Source organism: Colius striatus, chromosome 7, assembly GCF_028858725.1.
Source record: "Colius striatus isolate bColStr4 chromosome 7, bColStr4.1.hap1, whole genome shotgun sequence".
Classification (NCBI taxonomy): Eukaryota; Metazoa; Chordata; class Aves; order Coliiformes; family Coliidae; genus Colius; species Colius striatus.
Window position 1 is genome coordinate 19,330,941 of NC_084765.1, and position 21,362 is coordinate 19,352,302.

Genomic DNA, 21,362 nt, shown 5'->3' on the forward strand with positions numbered 1-21,362 from the left:
TAAGATTGGGGGGAGATATGTTGGAGTGACCAGCTACCTAGGCTGTGGATGAATTTTTAAGTAGTTCTGCTCTTGCCTTTTGGGTTTATGCTAGGTGATAATTGTTGTAGTCTAGCTTCTCTTTGGTACGTGCTAGGTGCAAATTGAAATGGAGATTCATTTCTCTGTGATTTCCTCTACCTTGGTCACACAGCTTTGAAGATGCAGATCTTCTGCAGATTTTGTCTTTCCAATTTTCACTAACTGTATTTACTTAATTTTGCTAAATCATGTTATTTGCAGATGGTGCATATGAGTTTCATACCTGGCTAATGTTACCTTTGATTTCACAAAAAGAATAATTTCTTTTTATTTCTAGGCACACTGTCAAGACAAAATAGGGATAAAGATTTATACTAAAAGGAAAAAAAACCAAAACACAACTATATGTCATTATGCAGAACTTGAAGGCTTAAAACCAAACTGTGGAAATACACCTTTCACAACTAATGCTGTGTTAGGTAATTCATTTAACTTAAGCTGAGCACAGAATGGTGTCATCAGCTTTCTTGACTCACATGACATTTTTCTGGTACTGCATTTGTGTTTGGATTGGGAATGTCACATTAGGACATCCAAAGAAGCCACCACTTTCCCCTCACCATTATCATGTTACCAGAAGCAGTCACTTTGAAGGCTCCTTTGCTGTTGGGAGTCCTGCCAGCAGTGCTGGCACTGGGAGCTCATGTAGCATTAAACAAACAACAGAAAGATTATTTCCCTTTAGGGATTTTGTAGTATTCTCTGGCACTCTTCACAGAAATAAAGTACTGAAGTGTATGTTAGTATTCAACATAGAGTTAAAAAGTGTAGTAAATAGTATCTTAGACTGGGAAGGATTGAGTGCAACAGTTCCAGGAACTTGGCAATAATGTCAAGTTTTATGAGGTCCCTCATAATGGCAAGAGGGTGAGAGAAAGGTCATGTTATTAGTATGGGTGTGGGGCAGAACTGTAGCCATTTGATGTGTAAGCAAACAGAACCAAGTTTCATGACAGGATTTTAGTTTTTAAGAGAAGGCAGAACTTACAGACAATCAGTATCTACAATACAAATAATAAAGGAAGGAGGCTTTGGCAAGAGAGAGAGATTTGTTCCACTGGCTGGGTAATGGTGCAAGTCTGCCTCATGTCTTGCCTTGTTTCATTCAAGATTATTCCATGCATAAATATTGACCAATGTTTTCTTCCATCTACTGCTAATAAATTCTACTTATCATAGAAGGAGGCCCCACCACTGTTTTCTGGGGAGCTTTGGATAATCTTAGAGATTTTGTCCAGATTGTTTTCCTCCAATCCACAGTTTAAATTGAATCAGTTTTTATTAAGCTTTATCACATTTCTTGTTTATGTTGTTTCTTTGGAGTGTTTTTAGATGTTTCTAGACATCAGGTAGGTAAACCAGGCTTTCTGTACAATCAGGTTTTTTTGATTAGTAGCTAGAATAATTACTGGAAATTGTTTCCCATATGTTGTCTTGCAGCCTTTCACAGTCATGAGTACTCCAAACCAAAGCCAGAACCCGGAGAAGCAACCGCATGACCTCAGCATTGATATCTACAGCCATACCTTGTACTGGACCTGTGAGGCCACCAACTCGGTCAATGTGCACAGGCTGAACGGCGAGTCCATTGGGATGGTGCTGCGAGGGGAGCATGACAGGCCCAGAGCCATCATAGTGAATGCAGAGCGAGGGTGAGACTCCTCTGTACCTTGCACAGAGCACTCATAGGATGTATGTCAGTTGTATGTGTGAATCTTGTGTTGCATCTATATATCTTTAAAAGGAGAATTTTTGCATATTTAATTGTTTGGGATGTAGGTGACTGCTTGATGAATTTGGAGGTTCACAGTTACTCAGCTTTCTCTTCCTGGCTCTTCCACTGCTGCCCCTGGTGTGCTGGCTTAGCCGCTCACACAGCCCTGGCTCTGGGTATAGGGAGGAACTAAGCTGAGGGGGGAAGCGAGAGCAGAGTCCCCTTACCCTGCTCTCTGTGTGGGTGCACGGCCCTGCCACCTGACAGGAAAACCAGGAGAGTTTACACTGTGGTTATATCAGTGAGACATCGGGCTCTTAAATATGTGTTCAGTCTGAAACAAATGTTTCCAGGAAAAAAAAAAAAGGATAGGGGGGGATCTGTCATATGATACAACTATTCCTGCTAACATAGTAATGTAAAGATAAACAAACGAACCCTTTATGCTCTGTACATTTGTAAGTTAGTTGTGCCTTGTGCCTTTCCCACAGGAAGAAAGTACATTGTTTTGCTGCAAAACGGTTTTGGCTAGATCCAGCAGACCCCATCTCCACTTCAAGTGATCAGTAGCTTCATTTTTAAAGATCAAAGATGGTCCTTTACTGTTTTCTCTAAAAAGTTAGATGCTTAAATCCCAATTTACTGCTAAACAGATTGCTGTGTTCTTCACAGATGTTTAATGACAATATTTCATAACTGTGGATACAGTAGTGCCCAGAGACTCTGTCTGAATCATTTATAGGATTGGTATTTTGCATAGTACTTAGTGTACTTTACTCTGCGTGATTTGAAAGCTGATGTGGGGAGAGGAGAATTAGAGGAAAGATTCTAATCTTATTGGGACTAAGTCACTTGGACATAATTTGCATTTATAAAAGCTTAGCTGCTTTCTCCATTAAAATGGGAGTTCAAGTTGTTTCCTCTCTAAAGCTAGTCTCTAGCTCTAAAGCCAGGTTTTTAGGTGATTTAAAGATCATTTGTTTTCAATTAAAGGAGGAAAAGATGGAGAAGTGAGACTGTGCTGCACTGTGATTACCCATGAGAGCTAAATGAGTGATCTGTGTACTGAACTGCTTCTGCCTTAGTTCCAGAAGTCCTCCCTGCTGCATGTTCTGGCTGCCTCCTTGCGCCATCTCAAAGTGCTATGCAACAGTGTAGTCCACTGTATTAGAGAGTTTGCATGTATTATCCACCTCTAAAAAAATAGTGACCTTTTCCCTCGGGGCGTTCTTAATTCATCATGTAAATGCACAAGCACTTCTTCGCTATGCAGGGGGAGGACAGAGACTACTTCTGTTTGCAGCTGAACTGGCTTAGGCAGATACAAAGAATTGACGGAACTAAGACGTCATGAACATGCCATCCTCAGCAGTTCTTTCTTCTGTGATCTTTGCGTCTTTCAAGTTTGTTAGGAACTTCTACATGCTTAGAAGTTTTTTGGTCAGAAAGTGCTGCCGAGCTTTGATTGACAGATGGGGACAGCTTTACCCAAGGATGGTTGCAGAAAGTCTATGCTAGTCTCTTACAACCTCCACCTTCACTGCAGGAAGAGTGCTACCAGCGCAGAACTGAAGAGGCAGTGCATGGCCTGTTCTGTTAAGAACAAACCTTTCATTTCAAACTGTCTCAATATGCCAGTCAGCAAATATTCGCTGTTTTGTAGCTGGGAGCACCAGCCATTGGAGTCATCCCTGTGAACACTATTCCCTCTTATGCTGTGGAACCTGTGTGCAAAGGTGGGTTGCTTCCCTTCTGCAGCTCTCCGTTGAGCAGCTGGTGTCTTTGTTCTCAGGTACATGTACTTCACCAACATGCAAGAGCGAGCTCCCAAGATTGAGCGTGCAGCCCTTGATGGCACAGAGAGAGAAGTGCTTTTTACAACTGGGTTGATCCGACCAGTAGCACTGGTGATTGACAACAAACTTGGAAAGCTTTTCTGGGTGGATGCAGATCTGAAGCGCATCGAAAGCTGTGACTTGTCAGGTATGTGGGATGGAGATTAACATTTGGAGCATGGTGCGAGTGTGTGTGTGTGTAGGACATCATTCTGTCTTTGATGCTGATCCTAGCAACTTCTCTCACCATTGTTGTCAGTTCTGTGCAGGCAGTCACAGATAACAATTGGTGGGCTCCCATCTTTGCTGTGATTGCAATAAACATGTCTGTAATGATTGCCACCCACCAAGCCATTTGGCTTCTGATGTTCTGAAAGTAACTCTTGCAAGATTAGATATAAATAGGTATTGCCAGTCATGGAACCCTTAAATCACCCCTGTCCCTGCCCCTGCCCTTTTTTTTTCCATACGGTTTGAAAATTTATGTAACTGTTCAGTTTTTCTTTCTCTGGAGTTTACAGCTTAGTAAATCAAAGCAGCATGAAAAACAAAGAGAAGGAAAGGAAATGGCTTGCTTCTAAGATGATAAGGCAGCTTGTCAGGAATACCAGTGTTGTTAAAGAGTGGAGCGTTGTCAGCTCGCTGTAGTTTTCCCATATTAGTAAAATGAAGCATTGCAACACATCCATAGCAGTAGCAGCACACGGATCATGGACATCACTATTCATCATTGATTTGTAAAAGCACTTGATAGGGCTCACTCACCTGATGAGCAGTGAAACAGAGGATCCACTGTTTTCTGATTCCTGATTCCTTTGCTCATCAGCAGTCGTGTATCAAAAACTGAAGCTCCCAAAGGAAGTGAAGAGAGAAGTGTGAAGGAGTAGGAGATGGACTCTTCTGGTGATTGGCACCTGCCATAAAATGCCGATTCTGCCATTTTCAATGGCTTGTCTCTTGCCATGTAGTCACATTCTTCCGCTGTGGTGAGGCAATTGAATTAAAACAGGAGAAAAAAATATCACTTTTTTAGAAGGACAGTTCACTTTTGAGCACCTAAAACTGGCTCAAGGTCAGACTCGGATCTCTTCCACCACAGAGGGGTTAAAAACATGAAGTTGGAGTTGGGAAGGTAAAGCAGCTCATGTCATTCATTGGTTATCAGGCTGGATAGGAGGATATTGTCAAACTGCCTGTGTGGCCACAAGATGTCCAATCTAGGATAACCGTCAGCCTACAAAAATATGTAGGATTAAAGAGGGTAGGAGAGAAACAAGACTTGACCTATGGAATAACCTATGTTTGAGGAGAAAATATTGTCAGTGGGACACATAACACAAAATCCATCAGAGGTACTGAGAAGGGTTTTGTCCAACAATGAAAGGAGAAATGCTGGAGGAGGAAAACTGAAAGTAAAATAACATGACAGAATATCTTCACATCATTCAGGGCTTGTGGCTGCAGTGGTATCCACAAACACAAGTGAAGAGGCATCAAAGAATATTATGTGGAAATCATATGGTTTAGTAGAGGAGGAATGTACCAGAGAGTTGATGACTTGAGAAGGGAGAATTGAGTCAATACTAGAGCAGCTACTGGCAAAAAGATGGCCCTAATCTAATAGAAAGCCATGTTACTTAATGAAGCTACAGCACTCACTGGACCTACATCTTCCTAGGTCTTCAAATTCAACTTGTATGTGCACAGGCATCCTTTTTTCCCTTCAATTTGGAGTGTGTGCAAGGTTGAGTCATGCCTAGTAGTTACAGGTTGGAAGATGGACTGTATCCAGCATAAAATGCAGAGGAGTCTGGTTATTATTATTTCAGATCCAAGCCTTGAATAAGACCTGATGATCAAACTTAGGTAAACTGGTAGACAAAGAAAGCAGCAGCCAGGCCAGGCAGTTGTATCCTGTGGATACAGCTTCCTTTTTACCATTTTTCCTTTTTGTGACATTAAACACCACATAAGCATGTGTTTGCATACTGGGTATATATTTTGATCCAGTTAGAATCTTTCTGTAGGGAAACTTTCTCTGGTTAATATCGAACCAAAGCTGTTAGTGCACATTTATTTGAGGTGGTCACAGCTAAAGAATCAAACCTTGGAGGTAAGGTAAAGGCAGGGGAAAGGTACAGGAATAAAAGAAAACAGTGTTTATTAACTAGAGGACATGTATCATTGAGCCAGAAAACTATGGCTGTATTTGATCCAGCTGAACTCACTGTAATTTGATTCACTGAGCTGTTGATTTTTAAATGAGTTAACAGCATATTCTTATTTTAAAATATTTTGCAGTCTTGTTTCACAACTTCTGAAGAAATTTGACAGACAAAGTTGTGTTGGCTTAATTAGTTCCTCTGAAGAGTATTTTCTGAGCGAAACACTTGAAAATGGGCATCTGTTAGCCAAAGGACTTTAGTGTAAATGGAGACTGCCAAATAGACTGGACTAAAATTGTGTGTACCATCCTTCATGCTGATTAGACTGGTCTAGACAACGTTATGGCTTGGGGGATGATGTGGTTATGCAGGTTTCTGGAGCTACACCCTGGTTAACAGCATCCTGATAAGTCATGGAATAACCCCAGATGTCCAACATTTCACTTTCAGAGAGGGATGGAAAAACTATAAACCTGTCTAACAGTTTTCTTTACAAGGTTCTTGAATTTTTTCAACTAACTCATCGGCCACACCAGTCAGTTAAAAAGGAGTAGTTTGTATTATTGTTGAAGTGTCTGGAAAAGCTGTAAAATAGCTGCATTGAAAACATGTTTTGTTTTCAATTAGACTTTAAATAGAGAAATTGTATGTCCTTTTAGCTTAATGGTCTCTAACTTTTTATTTCCATCTTGAAAAGACTACACATCTGTTTCATTCTGGAAACCAAAGTATTGAATTAACATGGAAATTCCACACTTCTCTTCTGGTATCATGTTTTCTTTTTTCTAACTCTAACTGCTGAAAAGTATCCTTTTATTTATTCAGATCAAGTTTTTAATTTTGATCATTCTTCTAAACTACAGTTTAATGGCCTCATCCAGTGCTATAGGTGACCTTTGCCTCTCCTTTTTGAATTATTCATTAATAATTTTAACTGTTATTTACTCAAGATCAAATCCAATGTAGTTGTAGTATAAATTAATCACCTTGTCCAGTGCTATCTCCAGCAGCTTCCAAAGACACCAATGTTCAGCATTTTGCAGATGAGGGAGAGAAAAAGATGATGCTGCTCTCCACCCCATTAAATGCAGCCTGGATTTAGGAGGCTGTTCATACAGGCTTAGGTTCCAGCAGGACTCCTAGCTTGTAAGCATCACCTGAGACCTGTTGTATTCACAATTTTGGGATGCTTTTGGATATCTTTCAGGAAACCAGCCTGTCATTTATTTCTACATGGATGAGCAATATAACACAGGAAAAATGAAGGCAGAAGGAGTTTTCCTGATACCAAATTGAAATGAGGCTTTTGTGGTATCTTGAATGTGTTTGAAAATTGTGCTTTTGTATCAAAATGTGAGGCTTAGTCTGGCAAAAGGACAGTCATCTTTGAAATCCACTGACATTGAAGTTTAGAGGAGCTACAGGTGCCCAGAAAGTTGCAGGGCAAATGAACAAAGTGCCCTGGGCTTTATTCAGTGAGAACCTTTTCTGTCAAAATATTACCTGGTATTTCTAAATTTTAAGACTTGTTTAGGAGAAGACAAAGAACATCTCAGGAGCTGCCCTGCTAGAGAGCACTACTAAGGGTCAGGTGTTGAGTGCATCTAGTGAAATTAGTGCAGGTGCATCTATTCTTTTGCTCTTTACAAGAGTAAATTCCAAAGATGCCTTTGAAGTGTGTACAATAATAGACACATCAGATTGCAGCCAGGACTGTACTTTCACATACTCTTCCTGCATGTTTCTTCTGAAAATGGAATGCAACAAAGATGTTTTCCTCAGTGATCTGGAAACAAAGGAAATTCAGACTAAAGGATTTCTGATCTCTCTACACTACATCTGATTTGAATGCATGCTGTTTGTCATGAAAGTCAAGCAAAAGTCTTTGCAGGAGGCAATTGCATGTGAAAAACTAATAGCATCTGTAATTTAAATAAATGTTATATTCTTATGCACGGCTGAGCTCTCCATAATTTATCCAGCAAATTAGCCAAGTCCAGTGCTCGTAGCACTTTTATTATATACCCAGACTCTATAATCTTATTTTATGTAGATATTCAAAGCCTTTATTTTTTAAATGCAAGCAGGCAGTAGCCCAAAATGAAATATGAGAGCAGAAGGAGCGCCAAGTTATGATTCTGTTTTTATTCCTCATTTTAAAAATCAAATATATCTAGTAGGTCTAGGCATACACCGCCTCAAAATGGTCTCTGTGAGCTAATAGAATAATTTGGAATCTCATGCTCACCCTAGACAAGCATAACAAAAGAAACAAATAAGTGCCGCCAAGGGTAGGACAACACGCAGTAGAGGACTGCAAGCAGTTAAAGTTAAGAGCAGTCATAAATGCATTTTTATGTAACCTGATTTTTACACATTGGCAAATTTCTATAGAAAAGCATGTTTCTGTAGAGCAGAAAAGCGGAGTTTTATTGTGTTCCTGTTTAAGAGTGTACCAAATTACTTGGGAGTCTGATTGGTTACTGAAGAAAAAAGATATGGTGAAGCAAGAAGTATGGTTGTAGCAATACGGACTTTTCTGTCATGGTCGTCGCTCTGTGGTTGTGGTACAGCATATGCCAGGTTTTGTGTACTTGCCACTTGCTTTGAGTGATCAATATGGTTTATTCATATAATGGCAGTGAAGTTAATTGGTTGTATTTTATTCCTGCTTGTAGATTCCAACAAAGTGTTCTGCTCAGTGTGTGAACACATTGTAAAAACTTTCGCCCAAGAGCTGAGGTGACACAGGCCACACACAGTGACGTGCAACACTAGGTGAACCTGCTGTAGCAGGGAAGTTGGACTAGATGCTCTTTAAAGGTCCCTTCCAACCCCTGCCGTTCTATGATGTGACCGCACATCATCACGAGGCTGGTCACAGCTGGCTGGCCAGCCGTGGGCAAGGATGATCCGTTTCATGTTCTACCTGCTTGCCTTCATAACAGGGCAACTGGTAGCATTTATTTGAGGTGAGGCAGAACAAGCTGTCTTGGTGTGCATAAACAAAGGTCAATACCCTTATAGCTAACTATTTTCAGGGTTTGATTTGGTTTGGGTTTGGTTGGTTTTTAAAGAAATGTGATAAAAGCCAACTGGTATCAAACTAATCTTTGTTCTGTTGATCTCAGGTGCTAACCGCGTGACCCTGGAGGACTCCAACATCCTTCAGCCAGTGGGACTCACCGTGCTGGGGAATCACTTGTATTGGATTGATCGTCAGCAGCAGATGATTGAGAGGGTGGAGAAAATTAACGGGTACAAGAGGAGTAGAATTCAAGGCCGAATTGCTCACCTAACCGGCATTCATGCTGTGGAAGAGCTTGATATGGAGGAATTCTGTGAGTTTATTTCAGCGTCTGATGTCTCTCAGTATTGGTCACTGTTTCTCAAAGTCCTCATCCACCTGAATATTGTAATAACATTGCTCAGTGGGCTTCAAGTAAGCCATGGAGTGCTATTAGCTTGGCCCATTGAGATCCTAGAAGAGGAGGAGAAACAAGTTCCTTATTCTTGTCCAGAGGGAATATTCCTGCACAGCTAGAACACAAGATTTCATGGCACTTAGCTGCCTGCTTTGTACAAGCTCATGCGATACTGAATTCACTCTAACAGCTATTTATAACTATGTTTGAAAATTTTTTAAGTACAAATAAGTATTGAAACTTGTAAAAACCTTTAAAAAAAAAAAAAGTGAAAGATTGTACTTGCCTTTTCTCCAGAGGTTTCAGACCCCTGTGTAAGGGTGTCTCACCTGTGTAACTGGCGTGACTCAGCATATTCAGTGATGTAAAGGCCACTAGTGAGGGAGGGAGAATGGGCAGGAAGCTCCTACGATGAATTATCGTGGATTTGGAATTTCTCTCCTGTTAGAGACGGAGACATTTCCGGTTCTCCCTTCTGAAAGGGATGACACATGCAAGACCTTCCTTTTCTGAACTGGTGGTCCAAGCTCCAGTGGTCAAAGGGAGAGTGCAGAAACCCCTTAAAGTAGTCACTCCTCAGAGTGGCAACCTTCAGCTCCTCCTACTTAACAGAAATAGAAAAGAGAATATAAAAGCACAAATAATATGTGGGAAACAGAGGGTTAATGACAGCAGCCTCCTTAAACTTGGTTGTCTTATATAGGGAGACTACATTTTTGTATAATGCCTTCCTTTTCAGTAGACATGATTCCACTCTGCAACCTTCTGAGTAATATACATTAGTTCCTGTGATAGCTGGAAGTATTACCAAACTTGGCTGTGCATAAGCTGTTACAAATAAGGTAGTATAATTATTTAAACTGTAGTAGATTCTATGTGCTAATATTGATCCAGATGGGTTTTTTTCTTTCATAGTAACTGGCTTTTCTTCTTCTGTGCCATTTCTCATATTTTTAGTGGACTTCAAATGTAATACTGACTGATGCAAAAAGAATTTTTTTCTGTAATTCACAGCACTGTTTAAAACAAGATTACATCCCATATGGCTTTTATGTAATGTTTATTTTTTATGGCAAGAGTAATGTTTCTTCAAAGTCACAGTCACTTTTCGCAGCTGAAAACTGTCCCACAGAAGTTGACTTCTGTTATATCAGGGGAGTAAAAATACATACATTCATGTGCCATGCCCACGTAAGTGTTACCACACACACACTTTTTCTTCTAGCACCCATGCCTCAAGTAGTGATGTCTCTTAACACTGCATTGAACTTGTTAAAAGTGAAAGCGGGTTGCTGAGAAGCCTGGACAGATGGAAAAGAACTTTGACAGAGAAATTATGATGTCTATACTATTTCTTCCCTGTTTCCCCAGCTGTGCATCCGTGCTCCCGTGACAACGGTGGATGTTCACACATCTGCATTGCCAAAGGGGATGGAACTCCAAGGTGTTCATGCCCCGAGCACCTTGTGCTTCTGCAGAATCTCTTAACATGTGGAGGTCAGTTTTGTTTAACAGCTCTGCTAAACACATCAAAAAAGAGATGGGATTTGAGGTTGCATTCTAATCCAAAACATGGATTTACACACAGTGGTTTCCTACACGTGGTGTGTTTTCTGCTTCAGGTTTTGAACATAGTGACCGTTGAACACAGTGAACACAATGACTGTTCATGGTGAGCAGAATATTCTTATTCAGCCTTAAAATACTCGCATCTCTTACTGAGATTTTTATAGTTATATTTTATGATAGGTTTCTGCTTTAAACAAATACTTATAAAATGCTGTTGCATCAACCCAGCATGACCTAGCAGTGTATTATTCCTACAGTGGGATACTCCAGTATTTCAAATGACTTTGGCCTTGTAACATAAAACACTGTACTGTCTAGTCATGGAATATAGGGCAAAAACTCCATTGCAATTCTTTTTAATTAAGGTAGCTCTCCTTTTTCCATGTGGTTGACTTTTCCTTCAGACTTCTGTTTCACAGTCCCAGGTTCCTTGAAAATTGTTACCTTACACTTGCAGAGGAGATTAAAGACAAAAAACCTCATTGTTTCTTTTTGGGAAGCACCAGATCGTAAATTGTTTGAGTCTATTTGTCCTCTTGGCTGTTTTTCATGTGTTCATTTTGTTGTAAATTTCATTTCTGGCTTAATTCTGACCTCCCATGGAACAGTTACAAACTGTTTTTTTCCATACTATGTGGGTTTTGAGTAGTGGTGGTTACATCTGCAGGAGGCAGGGGTGGGGAATCAACCTACTTATATTTCTTACTGTGCTGTTGTTGCACAACATGACCAAGGAGAAATTCTTATGTCCCACTCCTTTGTTACCTTCAGCTGTAAATCTAAACATTAAGGGGCCTCCATTTCAGTGTCTGTGGTTTTTATTCACTAAGACTGCAAGTTAGCCCATCTTGTCTCCTGTAGTAGCAGCCAATAAGCCAGTATTTCAAAGTAGATTAATAGTTATTTTGGCTGGAGAACATTTGTCCATGTACCCATATGAATGCTCTAGACAGTTTTTAAATGCAAGCTCGTGCCTGCCAAGTGCAGGCGTAATGCAACATGAAATGTGGCTCTAAATGCATGATTAGTAATCTGCTGAATTATCTGAACAGCACACTCATATCAAAATTTAATTCAGGGATTATCTTAATGTGTGTGTCTGGCATCTTTGTCTTACCTACAGCTGTGAAGTCAATGGCTACATTTCTAATTCTTGTATTGCTGCAACAAAGGATCATAAATCAGAAACTTAAAAGTCACAAAATTTTCAGAAATCTAATGCATTTTTATTTGCATTTTGTTTTTCAAGCTCTTGATTAGACTTGAGTCTCATTCTTGAACATTTCTCCCTAATGAAGGAAGGACAGCAGCACTTTGAAAATTATTTGCATATACTTGCAAAGCTGTAGGATTCATAAGGCCTCTTGGGAGAAAAATGCTCACACAAAAGTCTTCTCATTGGTTACATGGGCAAAGTTTTCCTGATGCTGGCTTTTCTTGTGAAGTGCATTCCTCAGTCTGAGTGTTGATGAAAGCTTACTGGGTTCCAGAGGACTGTTACTATGCATTGTCAAAAGCACAGCTCCAGCTCACTCCATACCGTTGGCTTAGATGTGGCGTGACATGGTGACCTATCAGTCGGGTAAAGAGTCTGCACAGAGCCAAAGCTGGCAACAGCTCTGTGGCAACAGCTCCACAGAGAAGCCTCTGATAGAAGACTTAATTACATGACAGGGATTTGCCCCAGCAGCTTGTGAGACAGCTTGTGAGACCAGTGGAAATGTGTCTGTTTGCTGCAGCCCTGTTTTGAGATGGCTCCTCTTTGAACGTCACTGCTACTGGTAACAACTGAAGGGACTTGCACCCTGACTGTTACTTTCATTGAGGCTAATGGCAAAAAAGTGTGTGCTCATTTGTTGTATGTGAGAATTAGCAGCATTTTTTGCAATAGGTTCTTCATTTGGATTGACCTTGTCATTTGACATTGTGAAGAAAGCCACCACGAGTGCCTTAGCACAGCATTATTGTGGTATCTCTACACGAGGCTGTAGCTGCTGCTTAATGCTGTGGGTGTGTGATTGCAACTTGAGCAACAGTATGGATGTGGAATGGATCAATGTCAGGATCTTAGGGTCCATGAAAAGTCAAATTTGAAGGAAGTCTCAGCTTTTTCAGGTCCAACAAACATAGAAATGGCTGTGCACAGGGTCCCATGTTCCATCTCTGTCCACCGTGAAAGAATGCAAGATCAGGATGGACCTGCAGTGTTCCTCAGACCACTCTGAACCTTCACTGACCTGCACCCCAGAGACTTTCCAGATAGAACACTTAGTTTAATGTTTAACAAGACTTTAGAGTTGTGGGGTTTTTTTCATTCCTGTTTCCCAGTTCATACCGGATTCAGAAATTTGTGGAGAAACCATTGGAAACACAAAGTAACAGAAACAGTAGAAGCAGTTGTTACACGTGTTAGGTGTATTCATTGCTAATTAGCCCAGGGTGCCAGGTTTTTTTTACAAATCGTGACAGGCTAATATAATTGCAAGGATTAGAATTGTGGTTTGCAATCAGAAATTGACTGTTCATTTGAATTTATGTGTAGAACAGTATCTTTCAAAAGGTGTGTCTGTAGGTTCCTGCCCTTAGTTCAGTGCTCACCTGCTCAAGGAAGTTTCTTCAGTCAGCGTACATCCAGTTTTTGTTACAAAGTTGGCAAAATTTCATTCTCTGTGCAAAATCATGGGGTTTTTTCCTCTTTGCTGAACTCTTAATATTGTCACAAAAGAACTTCAGCCCAGGTATAAGTGTGTTCTTCTTGAAAAAGTCCTACACATTTTTACATTTGTTTCAAGAGCTAAAACTGAATATACAGATCTGATTTGTTTTCTCTTTCTCCAGAACCTCCAACTTGTTCCCCAGACCAGTTTACCTGTGCAACTGGAGAGATTGACTGTATCCCAATGGCGTGGCGCTGTGATGGATTTCCAGAGTGTGATGACCAGAGTGATGAAGATAGTTGCCCCATATGCTCTGCATCGCAGTTCCAGTGTGAGAAAGGACAGTGCATCGATGCACACTTACGGTGTAATGGAGAGATTGACTGCCAAGATAAATCTGATGAAGTGGATTGTGATAGTAAGACTAATTTTCTTGAACTTGTCCCTTCTCTTGGTGGTGTGGTAGGAGCTCTAGATGGTTTTAGAGCCTTCTATCAACAAACATGTGTTTCATATGCACCGAAGGATCTTGTGGAACTGCATTCAACTTGCTAGGGGCATAACAATCCAAATCAGGGGCTGATGCTTCTGGATCTTCTAGATAAGTTTTTTTCTCTATACATAATTTAGTTCTTTTCCATGAGAACTGCTTTGCAAATTGGACTACAGCAAAGTAGGTATATCTGTGATCCAAAACATGAATGTAGAACTTCAGCTCCAAAAGAGAGGAACCTTTCTTCTTTTTTAATGAATAATCTATACAGTGAGCCTTCCAGGATTGTTGGTTGCTAGCCCTCATAAGACAGTCTCTTTACTGATCATTTAATATGCTTTGACTTGAGTCAGATTCAAAGTTAGTTAGCAAGCCCTTTTTGTGGAAACAGAGGCTTGTCAATATAGATCAGAAATATAGAACTTATTTAGTGAGGTTATATTATACAGGACTACATAAGATGGTATAGACTGTATAAGGTTTACATTTTGTTAACATGTCAGGTGACCAGCTACACTTGGTTAGTTACTGTAAGAGATTCTTACCAATTTGATCCCAGTTTTGCCCCAACAGAACTGATTTGACAAAGGATGGAGAGTTATGGGATTAGAATCCTACCTCTGGGTAGGATGTATAACAACAGCGTTGCACTTTACTCACAGGAGCAAAGCCAGTGTTATGGTACCTCCCTGGTTGTAACATAAAACACACTGTGGCTTCACGTCTTACTTTTGTTTTTCTTAAGATACTCCACTGCTCCTGTGCAAGTATTACTTAATCTTTTCTTTCTTTCCATGCAGCCATTTGTCTACCCAACCAGTTCCGATGTGCAAGCGGACAGTGCATCCTCCTGAAGCAACAGTGTGACTCCTTTCCCGATTGCATTGACGGTTCTGATGAGCTGATGTGTGGTGAGATGTCATTCTTTGAGATTCAAGTGCTGTGCTGACACTTAATGTTCTCCATCCCTGTGCAGAGGCCCAGTGTTTGCTCAGTAATGTTCTTTCAAGGAAGCCTGGTGAATCTTGAACAAATACTTTCACAGTTGTATTTGATTGCTAAAATATAGTCATCCTCCTCCATTGCTGCAGGTGGCAAAAGAGTGTGAGCTTGCAGCATGGTGTAGCAGGTCTGTAATGCTGTTATCCCAGGTAATGCAAGGTCAGCAGTGGTGAAGATGAACTGAAATCCCAGTGGCACTTTGAGCTAGTTCTAAAATGCTGTATGGGATACAACATGGCCTTGTTTAGACAGGCCTTCAGATCTGTACCCAAGAGGACCTGGTTCTGCCATGCTCAGTACCGTGGAATTTGCAGAGCTGCTGCAAAGCTTGGGATAACTTTAAAAATGCACAGCCCTACCCGCTGCAGTTGTGGTAGGGTCAAGCTGGAGGCTAATTATGTGGAGGAACTAATATGCCATGGGCAAGTGCCCACAAGAGACCGCATCTGAACTCTTAAAGTGCAGGTAAGAAAATGATGTAAGGAGAGACCTTGATCATTTTGGGCAAAATATTACCTTGAATTCTCATGGCAGTAGGTATAAGCAAGTTACAAACATACCAATGACAGTTGCTGTATTTGTCCTTAGTGAGTTGTATTATTTTACGTTCCAAGGTCAACAGTTCACTTGATCTTTTGCACCATCTGGGTAACTTGTGTATGGCATGCACAGGCAATGGGGCAGATAAAAGGAGCATATGAGTGGCTTAGGGAAGTAGCTGGAACATAACATTTTAGAACAAAAGCAAACATTTGCTCATCTGCCAGTAAGTAATTCTGAACAAAGACCTTTTGTTGGGTTTGTGTAGAGAAATGCTGCACTTGGCTCAATAGTGTTGCCTGTAGGACCTTGGCCAATTGCAAGGTTTTTAATACCTTGGAGTCTTGTCAGTATTTGAAGCACCAGTTGTCAGAAGCTGCTGGGATGAGAGGAAGGATCACAAATCTGGTCAGGTTAACCTGGTTTCTGCATCTAACCTCACAGTCAGTACAGGAAAGAAAAGTGTATTTCACGAGCAAGAGTGGTGATAGGAGCTCAAATGGTGAACAGAAGAAAAGGCTAAAAGGAATGGTGACAAAAACTGTTTAACTATCCTGTTGGAAATTTCAGACTGAAAGTGCCTTTCTTCCTTCTCCCACTCTCACTCAGTTCCCTCAATTCCCTGGATATTGTAAAGCCACTTCTTCCTTTTTTGTTTGTTTGTTTTCTTTGTGCATGCACTGGGCAAGCTTTTATGTTGCCAAGTTAATGCAGCTGTTTCCTGTTTGTACTTTGGGTCCAGTCCTGCAATTAGGTCTTAACTGATTTAAATGTATCTTCTTTATGTAGACATAAGACTATCTCCTCTGGGGTCTCTTTGTGGGACAGAGCATTCCAGCTTTCTTGCTTGACTGAAGGAAAGAACTCAAGTAGGGAATAAAAATTGAATGCAACTTTCTAGATAAAGATGACACGTTCAAAAGAAGCTAAGTTAAACCAAAATAAGAATTGAGTAGTTTAAATTAGCTAATTTGGGAAGATGTTTTCACATTGGCTTTGCTTTTTTCTAGCATCTGAAGAACTCTGAGTATTTGAAAATTAGGGCATTAGTTGACATAAAAGCTGTCCTGCACTAATAAGTGTGAAAAGTAGATAATGACTTTGAGACGGAAAGAAATTCTTGATACTGAGATCCTGAGAGTTTATTGGTAGTTCTTTGTATCTCCTTTTTGTTTCTTCTCAAATTTCAGTTGTTTTTTTTTCCTTTCCTTTGAATGAAATTAGACCCATTGGAGAAAAAATTTTATCAAGTGAAGGCTTGAATCTGACATGAGCCATTTCACTTCTTACATCTTCATTAAAGGGAGAAAGTGTCCATAGTTGGACCTGAACACATGAAACTGATAGGCTTTGCCCAAATATATTTGTGTTTTTTCACTTTATGAATATATATGTGTACGTAAAACAATAAAATTACTAATGTTATATGGATCGTGAAAAAGTCATTTGCACTGAAGAATGTCACATGTGAAAAACGTAAAGGTATCAGGTATTTGGCAAGAATTTTGAGTGTGTTACCTATACTCAGGTGGAGATATGATATGTAACTCATCTCAAATGCTTCTGCACTTATTAGTTAACTGTATAGGACAAAAAGCAATAAGAGGTGGAAAGTATTTGTGCTATTCCAGATTGCATTTTCCTTCCAATTTGTAGGTGAGTTTTTTTCAGAAAGCAAGTCATGTTTTAGGGAGGAAGAATATTATATTTTAAAGCCTATATTAGCCAAGAGGACACCAACAGATCAATCCATATGACAGGTTCCCAACTGGTAATTTTTTTTAATGTTATTGCTAGCCCAAATGGCTTGTGATAGAACATATTCCTCTCTGATTAAGAACTCCATGTTTATGAGTGTCCTATATCCTTACCCTCTGGACTCTGGTATGAAAAAAAGGGAACTTTCTATGCTGTTTTTATATCAAGATGATAAGTAATACTGTTGCAAGATTAATTGCTAAACAGAGGGTACCTTGTACTTTATGTACAAGGAGGAGAAGAGAGGACATGAAGTCTTGTGCACTAAATCAGAATATATAGAGTTATGGGTGCTCAGTTTGATGTCGATACTTTCAAAGATACTGCATGAGTGACTGAGCTGGTTTGCTGCATGAGCTCCAGGACAGCAACATACATATTGCCCCATGTTTAATGATGTCCTTTAATCTTTTTTTTCTCCTCTCTTCCCAGAAAAAACAAAGCCAGCCTCAGATGAGTCACAGCCACACAGCAGTGCTATCGGTCCTGTCATTGGGATAATACTGTCGCTTTTTGTTATGGGAGGAATGTACTTTGTTTGCCAGCGAGTAGTGTGTCAGCGCTATGCCGGGCCCAATAGTCCTTTTCCACACGAGTATGTCAGTGGCACTCCTCACGTCCCTCTGAATTTTATTGCTCCAGGAAGTTCACAACATGGCACTTTTACTGGTAAGGACCATACATCTAATCAACACTACTTCATTGTCTGGATTTGGAGTTTTCCAGGTTATTAAGAGCACTAGAGTTTTCAAAAAGCCAAAAATAGATGATGCTGATCTGCTCAGTGGTTTTGGTAAAATCTATTATTTGGATCAGAGTGTCATTGGGCATCTTTCCAGATTTTCAAATGAATTTCTGTGCTAGGCTGCATCTGCACAAGTATCCATCTTTTTGATAGAAAATGTGCAATATCTTGCCAGTGAAAACATCCTCTTTTAAGCAGTTCATTCCAGTGGATGTAACAAAGCCTGGGATTTGCATGGTGCTTCTTACCGAAGGCCTGCAAAACACTATGAAGAGTAGTGAGCCACGTGCAATATTGGAAGCTAAGAGTGCATTTGCCATTCAGCATTCTAGTGAGAGGTGTTGAGTTGTTTGTTGTTCCTGTACTCAGATGTCCTTGTGTCTGTCCTGTCTGTTCAGAATGGATAAGTTATTCCACAGTAGAAATAGCAGAGGAAGCAAAGCAGCTTAGTTTACTGTAATTCAAAAAAAGCAGGTGGTAAATCTTTACTTCCCAAATTTTCAACGGCAAATGTGGAAGAATGTGAGTAGTCTTGGGGTGTTGTCCCATAAAGCAGGGTTTGATACCCAGTGTGCAATAAGCCAGTCTATGCAGAGTTGAGGTACTGCTTTCATATTTGCACAAAAGTGGGTGTTAGGTGGGAATTCCACAAAGCCAGCGTACCACACAAAGGAACTTTCACATATTTGTCCTGTTACTTGATTACCAAAATCCTGCCTAAATTTACATTCATTGGTTAGTAATTGCCATTTCTCCAGCTATTCAGTTAGTTATGTTTAAATTAGTTTTGCTTGCCACGTAAATGAGCTACCTGCAGGAATGGGGTGCAGGTCTTTTTGGTCTTGAATGGAGTCTGTGGCCACAGTCTCCTCTGCTCACCTCTACCTTTCCCCCAGTTACCACAGATTTTTGCTGACTTTGTGCTCATTAGGTGGCCATCCAGCCTTTGGGCCTTCTGAGGCAAGAGATTCCTTCCTTATCAGTCTCTAGTCCCTCTTCAAGGATACAGAATTGTCAGATTCACAGAATGAAAGCTGTTGATTCATAGTCATACCAACCTAAACAATGTTACTATATCCTAGGCATTAACCCTTTCTTCTACCCACCAGAGCCTGTCATCAACTTGCTCTTAGAGAAAAATTCTGTTCCTTGCCAAATAAGGTACCTCCCCATGATCCAGCATCTCAGAGAAGTAGCTGTAGCCAGGCTGACTCCAGGGACAGTGAGACCAAGCAAGGTGATGGCCAAGGGCCAGAGCTGGTTTGCAGAAGAGGCAGGTGGCATGTGTAAATGCTGGTGTGTGCTGAGCAGCCATCGGTCAGATCCCAGGGACAGCCAACGCTCCAAAGGCAAGAGCAGCCGGTGTGAGAGCACACTGGGGGCACCCCAAGGTGAGGGGAACAGCTGATGCATGTGCTGAAACAATTCCTCTGGTCACACTGTCATTTGCCACCTGTCCCCTCTCCTGGTTGAGCAGGGTGGCCCTGAGCAGGTCTATGGCAGATACTCTGGGTCTGACACCGTGGCTGCAGGAGCCAGCTGGCAGGAGCGGATGTGGTGCGTGCAGTGCAGTGAGTTTGCAGATGACACCAAGGGCAGGAACATAGATCTGCTGGAGGGCAGGAACGGTCTTCAGAGGGACCTGGCCAGGCTAGAGCAATGAGCCAAGGCCAATCATATGAACTTTTAACAAGGCCAAGTGTCAGGTCCTGCATTTGAGTCACACCAACCTCACATAACACTGCAGGCTTGCGGCAGAGTGGCTGGAAAGCTGTCCATAGGGAAAGGACCTGGGAGTGTTGGTCAATAGCAGCTGAGTATAAGCCAGCAGTGTGCCCAGGCGGCCGAGAAGGCCAATGGCATCCTGGCTTGTATTAGAAGCAGTGTGACCAGCAGGACTAGAGCAGTGACCATCTACCTGTACATAAAGTACATGAGGGGGTGTTTTGTAGTCTGGATGCTGGTTGCCTGAAGTGTAATGAAAACATCCTCTTTGGTTTAGCCTATATCTGAGACAGCTTTCCTGATCACTTTTGCACAAAGAATTTGTTCTCTTTGTGTCTCAGTCCTGTATTCATAGAACAGCAAAGGTGCTCTACCTCACAAAGGACTGAAAGCTTCCATTTGGAGAAGAGTTTGCAGCTATGATGCTGGGGTCGAAGGAGGTCGTAAAGTACACAGAAAAACTCAGCATATTCAACTAACAGATAAAACACAGAAACCTCATATAGACATCAAGTAAACACTTAAATGATACACCACAAACTATTTTACAAATGTAAAATATATTTTGTAGAGGAAATAGAACATTCTTAACAAGGCCCTAATAAGAATGAATAGTTTAGGAATCTGGAAAATAAATATTGGCCTATAAACCTGCCAGACAGGGTCAGAATATGAGAATTCCATGCTTCAGAATGCTTGGAGTCTGCTTTTCATGTCAACTGAAAATCAAACAGACAATAAATTTAATGACAAATGAAAGATAAGGCACTTCCTCATATTAAGCAAGTTTTTGAGAAGTGCTAATTGTTGTTTTCTTCTATCCATGGCTTTGAAGGTACCCAGATACAACTTGGGTTTAGCCTTTCTCACACTTCAATGACTGTGGTTAGCTGTCCCTGCTTAAATTGTGGTTTTATGATTGTCAAAGAGGTTTTTGTGGGAGGAAATAAAATTTGAGGTTGAAATAATTGTAAGTTTGTTTTAAATTGGACTTCACACTAAAGCTTTTTAGTTGAAGCAAGTATCAGTGGGTTTTGTCTACTTCTATGTAGGTGCTAAACTAAGCTGTCATTCTAATTATCATTTGTATTTGTTAGGTTTTTTTTCCAGCCCATGTGGCTGTGACAGCAGCTGTAAATGCCACTATTGATGTTAATTCTAAAGACAAGATATGGACTCCTAATATCATGGCATTTCCAAAAAAGACAGTAATGCATTACAATCACAAATAAGAGTCACTCTGCTTGTAATTATTCTATTCTATTCTATTCTGTTCTATTCTATTCTATTCTATTCTATTCTATTCTATTCTATTCTATTCTATTCTGTTCTGTTCTGTTCTATTCTTATGAATATATCCTGCCTCTGAAATATTCCTGAAAACTTCCCAAACTTACTGCCATCACTCAGACAGGAAAAGCTGAAAATAGATAGTGCTTTTATGCAAATACCTGAGTTTCCTTAACTAGAAAAATTCTTAGTGATTTGAGTGGAAAGTTTGGATCTACTGTTCTGGAAATTCCTTTCTCAGCGGATTGTGAGAGCAGGTTGTGGGGAGTTCAGTGCTGCTGTGAGACAGTAGGTGCTCTCTGGGGGACATGTTTTCTTTACAACACACGTTCCTTATAATCCTGAAGTTTTTACATAATGCCC

At 40.6% G+C, this 21,362-nt stretch overlaps 1 protein-coding gene across 1 annotated transcript in view; it reads left to right on the plus strand.

Moving 5' to 3' along the window:
• Positions 1–21,362, plus strand: part of LRP5 (LDL receptor related protein 5) — a 153,451-nt gene that overhangs the window by 123,245 nt on the left and 8,844 nt on the right. Inside the window, exons 14-20 of the mRNA XM_061999256.1 lie at positions 1,522–1,733; positions 3,588–3,778; positions 8,927–9,136; positions 10,592–10,717; positions 13,628–13,864; positions 14,740–14,850; positions 17,672–17,908. Of these exons, the coding sequence (XP_061855240.1) occupies positions 1,522–1,733; positions 3,588–3,778; positions 8,927–9,136; positions 10,592–10,717; positions 13,628–13,864; positions 14,740–14,850; positions 17,672–17,908 (1,324 nt within the window). The remainder of the gene's footprint in view (positions 1–1,521; positions 1,734–3,587; positions 3,779–8,926; positions 9,137–10,591; positions 10,718–13,627; positions 13,865–14,739; positions 14,851–17,671; positions 17,909–21,362) is intronic.